We start from the raw sequence: 15,827 nt of genomic DNA, 5'->3' as shown, positions 1-15,827 counted from the left end.
CGGAAAATAAAAATTAAAAAGGAAAACTGTTTTCTCTACGCGCTTTAGATCGCGTGAAGAATACCACCCAAGGCCACGACCCATTGCGCGTCTGCATAATACATATCAACATTGTCATGTAAATCCAATTTCGACTTTTGGATTTATCTGCGAATAGAATGTTGATATTTCAATTTTCATTCTTTGTCGCATAATTTATGTCCCGCTAATGGAATTAAAATTTCTCTTGATTAATTAGAAAAAAGTTAATATTATCCTGAAAGATAGTGGAGTTCATATTCATTCGTATGGAGTTAAAATGTTTTTTTTTATATTTTGTTTTTAAACAAATTAAAGCTTTTGTATCAATATTTTAATTTTGTAAAATTAAAATGTCACATGCCATGGTTCAAAAAGTACTTGTCTAACAACGAAAATTTCAGTAACAATGAATGTGATGACATGAAGGATGCTATAAATCTCAATTTTGCAAAGAGTTCCTTTCATTTGGTTCCAATCAAATTATAAGATATAGTTGAGAAAATATATAGAATTATTAATTTTTCAAATATATTGTTTTTAGTACGAAAATATTTGCATTTGCTTGACAAAATTGATAGTGAATTGATAGGTTTACATCCAATGTAACTACATCAAATAACCAAATTGATGTTACAAAATCTACTCATGACGAATATAAATGATTAACTGAGTTACTAAATAATATTACTAGGAATTTGTGACTTAGACCCTGCCGGGTAAATGACGTTAAAGAAACCTAATCATTAAGAGAATCTATACCCTTATCATTTTTTTCCCCGATATAAAAAGATAATAAATGCTAATAATACTTTTTAAAATAAATTATTTATGTACTTTCTATCACCTAAATACCTATGTCAAAATTATAAAGTATTAGAATTCCATTTTTTAGCATTGTTCTAAAAATCTCTGCCTAACGCCTCCTAACGCCTAGGTAGCTGACTACCATCCTGATTAATGTCTAGGCATTTAAAAATTAAGAAAGAGCGCTAAGACCTGCTGAGACACCCGCCTAGCCTGCCCGGACCTGCCTAGGCACCCAATTGTTACTCAATAAAAATAGATAACTTTCATTTTGCATTTTTTTTTTAATAAATTGTAAGAAACTTGTTGAATACTTAAATGAACACACTTTTTATGCTTGTTTCCTATATTTTTATTATGTTCCCATACTTCATAACATATATGTCATTCTATTTTGTAGTTTATGATGAAATTATATATATTTTAAGTATAAACACACTTAATTACATGAAATATAATAAATTTACTTAAATCAACATACTCCTCTTACCCCACGCTACCGTCAGACTCACGGATATCTTCTTTTAGAACCATTTTTTAGAAAGCCTCTCTCGCATTTATGAAGAAAATTATTATCTAAATCACATCTTTCTAGATAAGTGAGCGGTAGGAAAACCTGATTGTTTTCTATTTAACCCTTTCTTTTATGAAAAGGAAACCTAATTATTAAGGGAATAGGAATAGTTACCAAAACCAATAATGAAACCTTAAAACCGTGGGGGACACCGCCCAAATTGTGGCGAGTGGTTTACACACACTACCGCCTCTTTGTCGGTTTGGTACTCCTTTTGCTTTTAGGTTTCTTCCCCTATAAAGTCCTACCCTCCCTCCCTTTCAATATTCACATATAATCTCTGTAAATTCCCCTTCTCTCTCTTCTTCTCTCTCTCTCTCTCTCTCTCTCTCTTCCTTTCTCTCTCTAAGTTGTGGCCCAAGAGCCCCAAATTTACTAGTCTTTTCCCTTTTGGCCCTTGAGCTCTGAAAGCTCGAATTTTCAGATCTGAATTTTGTGTGGTCTCAGATGGCTGTTGAAGTTCTCAGTCCCAAGGATTGCCACAAAGACTCGCTCACACGCCAATCAGTAATGAATTTCAATCGGAACCCTAACCCTAGCCGCCTCGGCCGCCCCAGCCACCCCCAGAACGACGGCAAGAACCGAAGGCCCACCCGGCCCAATAACCTACCTCGCCCGGTCCAGAAGTCCCCGGCTCCCCAAAACCTCGTCATGGGCCAGGTCAAAATCCTCAAGCGCGGTGAAGAAATCCCCAAAACGGCGCCGGCTACACCACCACCGAAGCAAAATTTCAAGCCCCAAGTGCCGGCTCCGCCACCACAGAAGCAGAATCCCAAGGCCCAAGTTCCGGATCTCGGAAACACGACCCTGATGGGTCCGGCACCCGAGCGGGTTCCGAAGCAGACCAAAAACAAGGACTCGAACATGACTGCCGGGTTCTACGCCGGGTCATCGTCGTGCATAGCCTCGCCGCCTCCGAGCTCTCTGCCTCTTCCGTCGTTCTTCGCCAAGAAGAGCGTTGTCTCGAGCACTGACGCTGCGGCAAGCGAGCTGCTGAAGCTTCTGCGGCTTAATTTGTCGTAGTTGACCGTGAAATTGCAGAAATGTAAAGTCTTGGGTTTTGGCTTAACGTTCGAGATGCGTGGTTGTCGTCCTTCCCCTTATTTTTTCAAAGGGAAGGTCGATGAATTCGCAGTTCGGTCTAACGCTTTTTCTCCTTTTTACTTTATGGGTTAGATAATTAGTGTGCAGGGATAATTGGGTCGGCCCGGTTTAGTGTTTAATTATCGTGTTGTTTAGTTATTAATTTTTCTATTAAATTAGGTTTAGGGTTACTTTGCCTTTTTGGTCTGTCTTGAAGATGGAGATTAGGGTCGGGTATTAGGAGCTGTATCTGCAAAATTAGGGTGTATATTCCCTAGTTTTTACGATGTAGTTGCAAATAAGTAAAGTCTTTTTAAATTCCATGTATATCATTTTCTATTATTAAGGTGTTTTTTCCTCGTACAATTGTCTAGAAATTAATTTGCTGGAATATGAAGTATGAACTGAGGATTTATTTTTTTTTTTTTTTTTTGTGGTCGAATGATTAGTTTTGAATCTTTGATTGATTAGAGGTTAGATTAGTTTCCGTACAATTTACAAAAGATGAAATTCGGAAAAGCTGGGGAAAAAAGCACTTTGGGTTGCAGCTGTAGAAAGCAAAAGCAGAAAGCAGGTGCAAGTGTCCATGAACTCTTTTTCTGTGCCCCTTTCGGCCCCAGAGCTTCACTTGATGTCGGTAGGATTTGGCATGAAAACTGAAAACGGACTCTAAACATTAACCAAATTATGATCCAAGGCCCTAAATTTACCAACGGGATCTAAGGATTTGTAAATCATGTTCATTCATTGTACATTGTGCTGCTAATTTTTATTAGTTATTATTTGTGTTTAATTTTAAATAAAAAAGTTTAAAATGATTTCTGACCGAACGATAAACAAACACGAGTTATAAATTTTCAAAATCCTCACAAAAAGAATCAAGAATCCGGATTTCTGAATTTAGTACCAAATTTTGGAGGACACAGTGATGATGTGACTTAAACTGGTTTAATTGCTGGTTTTTTGCAAAGCAATGGGCTATATAGGCCAAAACACTTAAAAATTGTTTTCAGTTGAAATCATTCAACCTTTGTAAACAACTTAAAACCTTTTCTACTGCTTAATGTTATGTACAACCAGTGGTAATAATTTGAATATAACTCGTCACCTACGGCAGTGGAATTTGAAACTTTTCACTTTACCATAGTGCAACGTGGCCAACAACATTAAACTTTAGGCTTATTTTTTGGGAAGAGGAACCTCTTTGGGATCTACTTTAGGATTTCCTCATTCTAACCGTTTATCATATATTGTGTGATTAGTTTTCGTCAAGTATTATTTTTGTTTAATTTTAAATAAAAAAAGTTAAATAATTTCTAACCGCACGATGCATGATAAATAGCTAAGATGTGGGGATTCCTAGGATTCCCACAATTTAGATCCGGATGGGATCCAAATCCTATCATTTGTTATGCCTTTTGAAATTCGACTTTAATCTCACTTTGAACCCCTAAAACGCAAAATCCGTCACTTAAACTCCTGAAACTGCTGATATGGTGACCACATAATTGTTATATTTTGAAAACTCAAGAAAATAGTTTTCAGATTTCCAATTTTAATTTTTTTGAAAAAGGTTGTGATTGAAGGAGACTCGAAAATTGTCATTGAGGCGATCACAGGAAAGTGTTGCATTCCTTGGCGGATTCGTGCAATTGTTGAAGATATCAAATGGCTGATCTCTTTTTTTGATTTTATAAGTTAGAAGCATATTTTTAGGGAAGCAAATTTTGTAGCGGATGCAGACACCTCATGTGGGCATGTGTTAAATAACTTTCATGTTTGGAGTGGATGTGTTCCTTATGTAGCTACCAGTGCTTTGTTGTTTGACTCTAGGGGCCTTGATGTTCCCGGGGTTTTTCCCTCTATTAATTTTATTTTCTTCCTCAAAAAATTTATAAAACTATAAATGAAATAGTTATTAAGGGACTTCTCACCTATTTACAAACAAAATAGGGTAAAGTTGATAGGGCATGCAACAATGTTCAATGGCTCGAATAGGTTTTTCATGGAACGTTTTGAGCATAACAAATCCAGCGGACATGTAAAAGTTCCGTGGGCCTTGTCAACCAAAACAAATAAGGTGTGTGATTTTAGGAGACTAATCCAAGAACCTGAATCTTTATGGGCTCGGGTTCTGAAGGGCAGGTACTTTTCGAAGGGTGAGGTATTGTCGGCTAAGAAGGGTTCACGGGCATTATGGGCGTGGAGCAGCCTTCTGGAGGGACAAGCTGTCATCTTTCGTGGAGCTTGGTGGCAAATTAGCAATGTCTTCTGGAAGTTGATGTGGAGGATTCAGTCCCACAATGGTGGTTATTCAGTGAAATCCAGCTATGCCTATGCTTATTGCCATATTCCTAGGGGTGTGGAGCTTCAGCATTGTCGGGGGCAAGCCCAGCGATCTCATCAAATTAGCAATGTCTTCTGGAAGTTGATGCGGAGGATTCAGTCCGTGCTGATTGTTCCAGTTGGTCGCCCCCCTCCCTTTGGAACCATCAAGGCAAACTTTGATGCCGCTTGGTCCAACGGGAATCGGGAAGCAGCCATGGGTGTGATACTTCTCTTTTCTGACGGTTTTATTGTGAACAGCAAGTCTGCTGTTTGCTTTTCAAAATCTGCACTCGAGTCGGAGCGCGGGCAGCCCTTCATGCTGCAATTGACAACGATATCCAGGGGGTTCCTCGTCAAGCGAATTTTGCATCAGAGTGGGTTGCATCGTAATGTAAAAAAGGGATGCGTTCGGAAGTCTGGGACATTCGACCCCCATCCTCTCTAGTTCACACTCTTTCGGAAGACGGGCTTCCTTGCCCTCCCTAATGTCCCTGCTGTCGGCCGAGTGGGGGAGTGTTTCAAATTGGACTTTAGCTTCGCTTGTATTCTGTTCTCTCCCCGTCTTGGCCCTGCCGGGGTTGAGTTTCCCTTGGTCCTACTCGTGCTGTCTTCGCCTTTGCTCTGTTTTCTGTGTTTATTTTCTGGTTTTCTACTATATCTGTTTGGTTCCTCGGCTCTGCCCCTAATGAAATGTCCTTCGTCAAAAAAATAAAAAATAAATAACGATCGCAAATGGTAAATTGTCCTGGTTGATGTGACATTCTCTTTTACTCATTGCATCTCAAATTTAAATCCTTATTCGTTTTCATAATGTAAATTTGAGTAATAATAATAATAATATCACTCGTAATAATAAAACAGAAGCACGCTATAATTTGATCAAATAATGAGAAATAAGAGGAGTGAAGACTTTTAAAGTTATTGCATTTGTCAGTCAGTTCCTTGCAAGTAATGTTTTGGCAATAAAGACTCACCCTTCGATATTTATGAACATGAATGTGTCCACAATCCACATATATTAACGGCCCTCCATGCATTTACCGTTTCACATCAATACTTTACACGCAACGTTGTTAGCCCTTATTAAATCGATTCTCTCAATAACTAACAAATTTATGTTTTGCCAGCATTTAAAAATCCTGCAACTTTTTTGGTATGGCAAGGTTTCAAGACGGAGTTTAACATCAATCTCGGTTAAGGACATGCAATAATCTATGCTTCACACGGTGCACGATTCCATATATAGTTTCATTTTGCATCGTGATGGAAGACATGAATTACGATCATGAGCTTTGATCTTGCTACTAGGCATTTGACTAAGACATGACATAATCTACACAATTTTATGTACAGTAAAAAAAAGTTGTAACTCACGTGATTGAAAATGAAGTCCGTATTCGGATCACTCCCCGCCCATATCGCTTGTATAAACATAAAAATGTGATCAAGGGGTGTATATTAAAACGTGCACTACTTTCCCTAACAATCTTCTCTTAACCAGACTTGTAAGACTGCAAAGTTACGTCCTGCACTTCTGGGGCTTCACCAACTGCATTTTCTGCCTTCACCAGCAAGATTTATGATATTTGCTAAAGGCTCTGAAGCTGATTCCCAGAAACGCAAAACTTTCTCACTACACTTTCTCAAGGTATCATAAATATAAAACATTTGTGTGTGTGTGTGTAAATGCAGGCGGTATTGAAAGGTCTGGCAGAAATTTCATAAACCCATGATTAACTGCCAACAACTTTTTGCTGTACGTATATAATGTGAAAGTGTAAAGGAAACGGTCGTTTTTAGATCAGCAAATTGGGCCACGAGGCTCTAATTTTGTCGAATTACACTTCAACGTTTTAATATATTACAAAGTTGTACATTTGTTAAGTAGACTGTTTTGTTAACCATTAACTAATAACGTTGCAACACGGAACCTACATCTGGAATGACATCGGTGTGTTTCATATCGCATGGTTAGTCGGTTTGTGGAGTGCTTTCAACATTGTCAAATCAATAAGTAACGATTTAATTGACAGCAAAATGTGTAAATTGGCTAAATGTCAAAACATTAGGTGTAATGTGAGAAAATTAGAACTCGTGCCCATTTGAAATTAACCCTAAACCTCGAGAATGTAAATAACTATTTATCTTTATCTTCACTTGTAAGTGAGAGGTCTTAGGTTCGATTCTCGCCTAAGACGAATTTGAATCACATTATTATCGTTTGTTAAAAATAAAAAATAAAAAATAAAACCTCTATACATATAAATAACCATTTAGCTTTAGTTGCAAATTACAGTTTAGATTTATATACACAACTGACAAAAAAAATATTGATACGCTCAAAAAAAAAAAAGCTTTTGATTTACCTACCAAGAGAAATGGTTCCGACATTAGGAACCGTCCAAAATAAGATATTTATTATTAAAATAGAAACGGATATTTTCTTGATTAGTCACCTCTATAAAGTCTCTTAGATTAGGCAAAAGCTAGAGAGATTTTTCAGTGTGATCGATATACTGGATGATAGACAACATGTCATTATACAAATAGTAGGATATGTGTGCTAAAAAATTAATAAATTAAGAAATAAAATTTCCCACTACTATTAAAACACGTGATGTACCACTTGTATTTCTGTCACAACTAAAAATTTCTCCAAAAGCTGAACCATATGCAGTAGGACCAATACATGAGCCTAATATATAAGTTTCTCAAAATCTAATGGTCTGTTTGATGGATTGGATGAAATTGGCCTTGGAGATAGGATTATATTGACAGGGTTTGTAAGATATGACTTTGTACCTCATGTATAAAGATAGGTTAAATAACTCATTCTATTGCGGATTCATAATCCATCTTGTTGAGTCTTGTTCATTTTACATTTGACACGATAAACAACGGACTTGACTCAAGTTCCTCGTAATTAATCACAACTTATCCCATTCAGCTCAACATATGAGGCCTAAAAGGCAACCTGATCACTAAAGCTTGCTTAGCTTTTAAAGTTTTTGCCCTGCATTTTATTTTTAACACAAACGATATTTTACACTAATCCACATTAAAGAAAATGAGAGTTTGAATTCGAGACTAAGATCAATCCACCACTTACTTTGTCCGGCATCTTTAAACAGTCTAAAAGAAACCTAATTCTATAACTTCTCATTGCATTTTACCCATCCTCACTTTAAAACCCTTCTGAAATAGACTTGGAGATAAGATCAATTTTTATGTGACTACCAATTATTTGTTTTTGTGACTTATAATGTTTAGAGTTACCTTATGTGGTAAGATTCTTATGGAAATTATTGGGAGTTTGGAGCAATCACTTTTCCCTTTCAATCCATTGACAAGCACTTCATGCATAAACGTTGTCCACCTAACTTTCTAATAATGGTTTTTCCAACTTCAAATATTTAGGGGACAAGGATTGTCTGCCCTCCCATGCCCTCCTATTTTGTCTGCCCTCCCACTTCATGCATAAAATGTTGACGTGGCTTAACCGTGACCACACAAACAGGAGGGCACGGGACGGCACCGGAAATGGGAGGGCAGACAATCCTTGTCCATATTTAGGAGCCGTTTGATAACTATATTGTTTTTAATTCTTAATTTTCATTTTTTTGGAAATTTAAAACTAAAATCTTATTTGGTAATTATTTTATGTTTTCATTTTGAAAACTCAAGAAAGTAATTTTCAATTTTTTTTATTTAAAAAAAATTTGAAAATTAAAAGTATTTACCAAATAAGATTTCAGATTTCATCCTTTAATAATTCACTTGAAGAATGTCAATGGCATCAAATGAAATTATTCGATAACATTTGAGAAGTGCTAAGAAAACTTTCAAAGTGAGACTCCTCATAGACTATCTGCTACCTCATAGTTTAACGTCAATTTTCATGTCAACATCTTAAAACATTGTGCTAAAACATAAGATGGTAGAGAGTCCATTGAGAGTTCTATTATTGAGAGAGTCTTGTTAACATTTCTCATAACATCTTATTGGAATGCTACTAAGGTATCTTGACATTATCAAGTCATTTTTTCATCTCAACTATATTAAAGAACCGTTTTTGTCAATTAAAAGAGGTTGAAATGATAATTTGGTCTTTATTCATATTCAATAAGAAATTCAAATAAAATCATGAACAATAAGGTAATTTTGCACATAATTTTTATTATTGTTTTTTGTCTTTCCTCATCCACATATCATCAAAACATAAGAAATATTGTATATTTATTTATTTATTATGAATTGTAAATTATGTCTCTCTCATAAAAAAAATATAAAACATTACCAGAAAAAAGTTCCAACGTCCACCACCATTCACACTAGTGGTGTGTGGGACAATGCTAATATTTATTTATTCGACCTAGTAAAAGAAAATTATTAATTGTGGAACTAACTACAATACATACATGTATTTAATCAATAATTATCTAAACTATGTTCAAATTCACTGTCACTTAAGAAAATGGACAAACCAACGTGCCTAAACCATTTTAGGTAAGTTGGATTTGAATGTTTTTTGGGTAGGGCTTAATTGATTTCTTTCTTTTTCATAATGTGAGTACAAGTGACAAATATTCAATACTTAAAGTCAAATTAGGTGAATTTGATATTGTAAAATCATAGAAACTACTTTATATATAAATTTCACAATTCAAATTAAGTATTAACAAACAAGGGCGTTCAAAAGTCATTGAATTTTAAGTATATTTATCCCTCTCTCTAATATTTATGTATGTTTAAGATGAATTGTCATTTGTTAAAAAAAGAAAAGAAAAGAAAAGAAGAAGAATAGTCATTTGGTGTGTTAGTTTCAATCGGTTAATAATGCTTCAATCCAATCAAATCCACATATAGAACACATGATCAAATTTTTACAAAACTTAATGTTTACAATTCAACGCAACAAATATGGTAGTCGGTAGACCCACTAAAATGTTCACCGTAACATAGGGGTTTATTTGACAATTTTATTTTAAATCATGGAGAATCGAATCAAACATTTTTAAGGACCAGATTAGTGGCATTGTGCCAAGAACATATTATAATAGGCCGAAAAGTTTGAAGAGGTCATCCTCATGCCCTTTTTGCCCCCTTTGCCACACAACGAACAGAGGAATGTGGATGGACCCAAAAACGTTGTCGTCTCAATCACAGGAGTGGAATGGGTTGGACCTTCAAACGGTGCCGTTTGGAAGACCGGCATGACAAAGGCCCACCAAAAGCAAAAACCCATTGAAATGAACCCATGCCAAAATGAAAGTTGTCAGCGCAACACGTCACCGGTGGGCCCAAATAAAAAAATGGAAAAATAGAGAAAAGAAAATTGAAAAATGAAAAAGAAAGAGAAGAAAAGGAGTCAGAGTCACACAGACCCACCCAAACAAGGCCACCAAAAAAAAAAAAAAAAAACAAGAAGGAAAAAAAATATAAAAACTGGAGGAATCATTGACTCCCACTTTCTTCCACCACCATATATATATTTTCAACCCCCCCATCCGCTCTCTATCTCCTTCATTTCTCTCTCTCTCTCACGCATCCGCCACCCTCCTTTCTCTCTCTAAAAACCCTCTCTCTCTCTCTCTCAAGAACTCTGGGTTTGTACCTTCAGAGATGGTGGTTCAAGACGATTGGATGAGGGCGGCGATGACCGATGACGTGCTCGTGGTCGAGCTACTGATGCGGCTCAAGCAGGTGCAGGCGGCGGGGCCGTCGTCTTCGCTGCGGTCTTCGTCTCCGATGTCGCAGTCTCTTTTGACGCTCAGGTGGGGTGTAAGGATGCCACGCTCCAAAGCGGCGTCGTCCGGTTCCAGATTCGACGGCGGCGTCTCACACCAGAGGAACAGCGGCAAGAACGGCGCCGATTCCACCACTAGATGCAGCCCCACGACTCCGCTTTCATGGAGCGGCGGTACCGGTTCTCTATCCGCCACCGCCGACGGCTTTGAAGAGTCCAGCTGCCCCAGATCCAAGGTCCATATCACTTTCTCTCTCTGTGCTTTTCGATTTTTGTGCTTTGGATTTCCTGCTAGCTGATCTCTGCTCGCAGTGTCTGAAGCGATGACTCTTCGAGTCTGTTTATTAATTGACCGATATACCCACGGCGGCCGGCGGTGCTTCGTATTTACGTCTAGCTCTGCTGAGCAGCGCCGCTAGCGGAGAGCCTCAGTGTTGTTGTGGTTGATGAGGCTTTTCGCGTGGCCGACCCATTTCGTGCCTTCTTTTTCACTTTACCATTTTTGTCCCCCTTCCTTTGACTTATTTACCTTCTTCGTCATTTTTTCCGTTTTTGTATACGCTCGATTTCGAAACGGACGTTTCTGTTTGCCTGTATCGCGTTTCGGCTGTCGTCCCCTGAGCAGCTACTGCTGACGAGGTCAAATTCGTCATTTCGGTTTTAGACTCTTCCTTCTGTGTTTTTCTCGCCGATCGCTAAATGGTCAAACCGTCGGCGGTACCGCTTTTGTGTCTTCACTCCGAAAATGCCCTGGCGTGCCGAAGTATTTTCGTATTTTGCTCACGTGACGTAGCAGATCGAGACCTTCTCACGTTTTCGTCCCGCTCCTTTTGCCGGTCACCTGTCATTCTTGTTTAGATTCACCAAACTACCCTCCCAAAACCCCGCCCTAGATTCTGCCACCCAAGGACACTTCCGTCAATTCCAAACTTACGGCAGTTTGAAAACCCCGAAGCTTCATTTACCGGCCAACTTTTCTCGTCTGAATCCCTTTTGCTAGCGACAAAAGTCGCATCCCGCGTCGAGTCAAAAGCAAGAATAGTGAGGCGCCTGGGGGGGCGTTTCGGTCATTTTATAAATAGGGGTAGGGTGCGGTGGTCAGGTGGGGCCTATCTTAAAAGCGTGGTGGGGTCCGGTGAGTTTTTGGTTAGGGATAGGTCTGCGTTTCGGTTTGGTGTGGCGATGTTAGTGGGGGGTTGTTGGTGTAATGATCCGGTGTGGAGCGGGTGCAGGGATCGGTTCAGCTGTCTCCTTTTAAAAACCCTTATTCTTACACTTTCTGGAGATCCAGAAAAACCCGGCTGGTTTTCGGCCGTCGATCTGGGGATTGTACTTTTGTGTCTTCCAAATCTAAGGGTCTAGGATTGTTTGGTGAGGAAGCGTCTTTTAATTGAAAATATCGTATTATTTATTTAGTTTTTAAACCTTTTCGATTGAGGGGATTTTGGAAAATAGATTGGAGTTGTCAGCAAGTGGAGAGGCGGTATTTGAAAGGAGTAATGTGGGATTGGATTGGAGGAGGGCCATCGCGAAGGAAAGTCATGTGAGAAAGTCACGTGAGGAATATATAATAAGGAGCCTGTCATGTGTGGCCACGTGGATTTTGATGATGTCAAATTCCACCTTACATTTCATTGGGAATGGAGAAGCTTTATCCGGGGTAGCAGATAGCTGGGTAAATTGCAGGCTTGGTGGTGGATACAGATGTGGGATTCCGATTTGGGCAGCTCTCGCACCGGTGGGAATCATCGTGGAGTCGGATGACACTAAAATTTGAAAATTTAATGTTTTTTTGTTACACGGGTTATATGAATGATGCGGTCGGACAACTTTATCCAATAGTTTTTACTATTTTAATATTGTATTTTGGGGTTTTGGTGGGGCTTATATGCTGAAATGTGGTTTTTGGATTGAAATTTCAGGGTAATGGTACATATGAATCCACCAGCACCACCAATGCCGCCAAGAGGGCAAGGAGAAAGAAGGTAAACACTAAACCCCAAATTTTGTTTTGTCCCTTTACATTATTCATTGGAATGTAATTGTAAGAGTTTAATAATTAATGGGCCGTTTCGTAATCTGCAATTAATAGGAGGACTTAATTTGAAGTTTGTATTTTGACATGGACTTGGTTGTAATTTTATCAGACATATGCTGAGCTTAAAGAGCAGGAAAGTTCGTTGTTGAAGGAAAGGACACATCTGGAAAAGGAAATAGCGACCTTACAAGCAACTTTCAAGGAGCAAAGAGCCAAAAATGACAACTTTAAGAGAATCAAGGTGAGAGACAGATTCTAATTAATTTACATAAATTACGGATTGGATCTCTTATAGTTCTATGGATTTTCGCTTAATTTTCTATCCGATTTTTGTCTTTGCAGATTGATTTGAACTTGCATTCTGCAAGGAATTTGAGTGCAAACTTTGACGGAGCAGGGAAAGCAATTTCCAGCCAACCCCATGAGAGAATAGCTTCTTCGAGTAACACTGCATACTACATTCCTTCGGATTTGCCTCCACGTCCGCACCCGCAATTGGATTCTTGCGTTGAAAGCAATGATGCTCCGGCCCGGGATAATTCCTTCTTGCTGCCTGATTTGAACATGGTGCCGGCAGTTGAAGAATCCAGTTCCGAAATGCTGTATGGGATGAGCTGAGAAAAGAAAAGCGGTGCTCCGGTCCGGTCTAACATAGCACACGCCAGAGGAGCTCACTTCAGTAGGTACTTACTATAAGTAGAAAGTCAAGGGTATTATTCAGTAAGTTACGAATTTAACCTGGTCTGTTCCCGGTTGCTTGGAGTTGTATGGGGGTTAAATTAGTAAAATTAGCAATATCTAAAGCCTAATGGCTGTAGAGATTGTGCTTTTATGTCACAGGTTCCTGCTTTTTAGGGTAAACCCTCAATATTTCTCTCAATCTCGCGTTGAAATTATATTAGATCCATCAAAATTGTATCATTCTTTGTAGTTGAAACGTTGTCGTTTTTTTCCTCATCCGAAATTCAATTTATAGTTTCAGTCCCACGACACGTGTCGAATTGTCAATGACTCATGTATTCTTTTATTTTCATTAGTTTTCAAAAACTCTCTCTCTCTCTCTCTCTCTCTCTCTTAATTTTGGTAAAATGGTTGGTCAATTTGGAAAGAGATCCCTTTCAAATCTCTTCATTCTAATCCATTAAATTAGAAAATTCGTGTCGTTGAAATTTGATCAAACATTTGAAGTTATTATAACTTTTAATTTGAATTTTTGTTTGTAGTCGTTAAATCAATTTTAATGATACGAATTTCTTGATTTGATGAATTAAGAGGAAGAGATGTGAAAATGATCGCTTTCCGGTCAATTTATGCCAATAAATAATAAAAAATGATGTCACGTTTGAGAAAAGGACGCATCTCGTTGGGAGTTGCTTTTACTCTGAAGTATTAAAAAACTTGTGGTTTTTTTTTTGTTTTTTATGGGGTTTAGTTGCTGTGCTTTGTATTTCTCGAATTGTACTTTGGAGATCGAAGCTGCTGCCATATTTATTTATGCAAAAAGCGTACGTTAAAGTTTATACAAAACTCATGATTAGTAATTTATTCTCCTGCAAAACATTAAAACAAATTAATTATGTGCTAAGATGGGGATGATGTTATTAAGCTGAAATCATAAGTACAACTGGTTTGGTATTGCTGTGTTTTGAAAAAAAACTGCTTCTACTATGCTATGAGAATAAACAGCTATGAAATAAAGCAGCAGAGTGTTTGGTAAACTTTTTTGTAAAAGTGCTTTTGAAAAAAAAAAATAGTATTATAGTGTTTGATAAATTTTTATGTAAAACAGATGTGAAAAAAAAGATGGTTTTTCAAAGCTGGGTTTTCAAAGCTGGGTTTTGCAGCTTTGTGTTTTTGGCTTTTTTTTCACAAAAAATTGTGAAAAAAGGTTGAAGCTGAATGTTTATCAAACATAAAAAGGTTCCCAGCTTTTTTTGATAGCCACTTTTTTTCAAAATCACCTCATTACCAAACTAGGGCTTAGAGTCATGAAAAATGACGTTCTAAATAAGGTTAGACGAAGCTTCATTGTACCTTACCGTGAATACTCAAAAGTGAAAATGTTGCTAAACGTGGAGCAATAATTGTTTTGAATAATGTATAATTATGTAATTACAAGTCTTATGGGAAGGAACCGGCCAGACCCAAAGGAACTAAGCCTAAGAATCAAATGATCCGGATCATTGAAATTTGATCCAACAGTTACAATTATTATAATTTTAGAGGGGCTCTGTTTGTAGCCGTTAGATCAAATTTCAATAGCTCGAATCATTTTATCCTTAGACTCATATTTTTTGGGTCCAGAGGAGATCTGGTTCCTTATGAAAAAACCTTAACTTCTTATGCGTATGCGTTAAATTATAATTACATGATATGTAGCCGTGTCCCAAGAACACATGAATGAATCGTCAATACTAGGGTTCTGAAGAAGAACAATAATAAACAAAAGCCCCGACTAAAGCCAAGTAGATCGCGCCTCAGCAGGAAGAGTTTGCCAGCATTAGCAAGAGCGTCCGCCACAAATTAACCTCATGATTAGTATGATGAAAAATGACATTCTGAAATCTGCATGCTAATTTTTGATATTATACATCAACGTGGAGAGATGCCAAGGGCAAGGGGTAGAGATGGTCCCGATAGTCAATACTAGGGTTTTTGGTCTTTATATTTTGCTCGAATTTTGATTTGATTTATGTGTTTCCGTTTTTATTTTTGTCCATAATTTGTGTTGTGAATTTGAATAATTTGCTATTTATGTTTGGAAAATTTTATTTGGACTTTGTTATTCTTCATTTTACCCTTAACATATCATTTTTTTTATCTTGAAATTCCGAAACTACCGACAATTCTCATCCTACAGCCAAAAAAAATAAAATAGAAAAAGTACACAAGCAATAGCTACGGTCGCCCCCTCTCTCCAAACGTCGGAAAAGAATCCTCGCCGAATCATTTTCTTGAGGATCCTATGATTATGACCGTTCATCGTACATCGTGTGGTCAGTTTTCGTTAGATACTATTTATATTTAATTTTAAATTTTAAATAATTTCTGACCGTACGATATATAATAAACGATTATAATCATGGGATCCGGGTTCCTTTTCCCCAAACGCCAACCACCCCCAATTTTTAATCATCTCCAAGCAGCCAGCAAAGATGTCAGCCACCCACACAAAGATCTCAGCCATCACTGATTCAGTAACCTCTATCTCGACCTTTCCCCACCGCACAATA

At 37.6% G+C, this 15,827-nt stretch overlaps 2 protein-coding genes across 2 annotated transcripts; both read left to right on the top strand.

Annotated features, from left to right (window-relative positions):
- Positions 1 to 1,846: 1,846 nt before the first annotated feature.
- On the top strand, positions 1,847 to 2,422 carry LOC137735419 (pollen-specific leucine-rich repeat extensin-like protein 1). The gene has a single exon (XM_068474877.1). It carries the CDS (start codon positions 1,847 to 1,849, stop codon positions 2,420 to 2,422), a length of 576 nt encoding a protein of 191 aa, XP_068330978.1.
- A 7,923-nt stretch (positions 2,423 to 10,345) lies between these two features.
- LOC137745805 (uncharacterized) lies at positions 10,346 to 13,649 on the top strand. The gene is made up of 4 exons (XM_068485820.1): positions 10,346 to 10,792; positions 12,479 to 12,541; positions 12,704 to 12,835; positions 12,937 to 13,649. The coding sequence occupies exons 1-4, from the start codon at positions 10,433 to 10,435 to the stop codon at positions 13,210 to 13,212; spliced, it is 831 nt and encodes a 276-aa protein (XP_068341921.1). The 5' UTR covers positions 10,346 to 10,432; the 3' UTR covers positions 13,213 to 13,649.
- Positions 13,650 to 15,827: the final 2,178 nt, after the last annotated feature.

Source organism: Pyrus communis, chromosome 1, assembly GCF_963583255.1.
Source record: "Pyrus communis chromosome 1, drPyrComm1.1, whole genome shotgun sequence".
Taxonomy (NCBI): Eukaryota; Viridiplantae; Streptophyta; class Magnoliopsida; order Rosales; family Rosaceae; genus Pyrus; species Pyrus communis.
This window is presented reverse-complemented; position numbering and strand designations above follow the sequence as displayed.

Coding starts and splice junctions, on each gene's coding strand:
- LOC137735419 (XM_068474877.1), top strand. CDS start 1,847: ATGGCTGTTGAAGTTCTCAGTCCCAAGGATTGCCACAAAGACTCGCTC.
- LOC137745805 (XM_068485820.1), top strand. CDS start 10,433: ATGGTGGTTCAAGACGATTGGATGAGGGCGGCGATGACCGATGACGTG. Junction 10,793..12,478: donor CCAGCTGCCCCAGATCCAAG/GTCCATATCACT, acceptor TTGAAATTTCAG/GGTAATGGTACATATGAATC. Junction 12,836..12,936: donor ACAACTTTAAGAGAATCAAG/GTGAGAGACAGA, acceptor TTGTCTTTGCAG/ATTGATTTGAACTTGCATTC.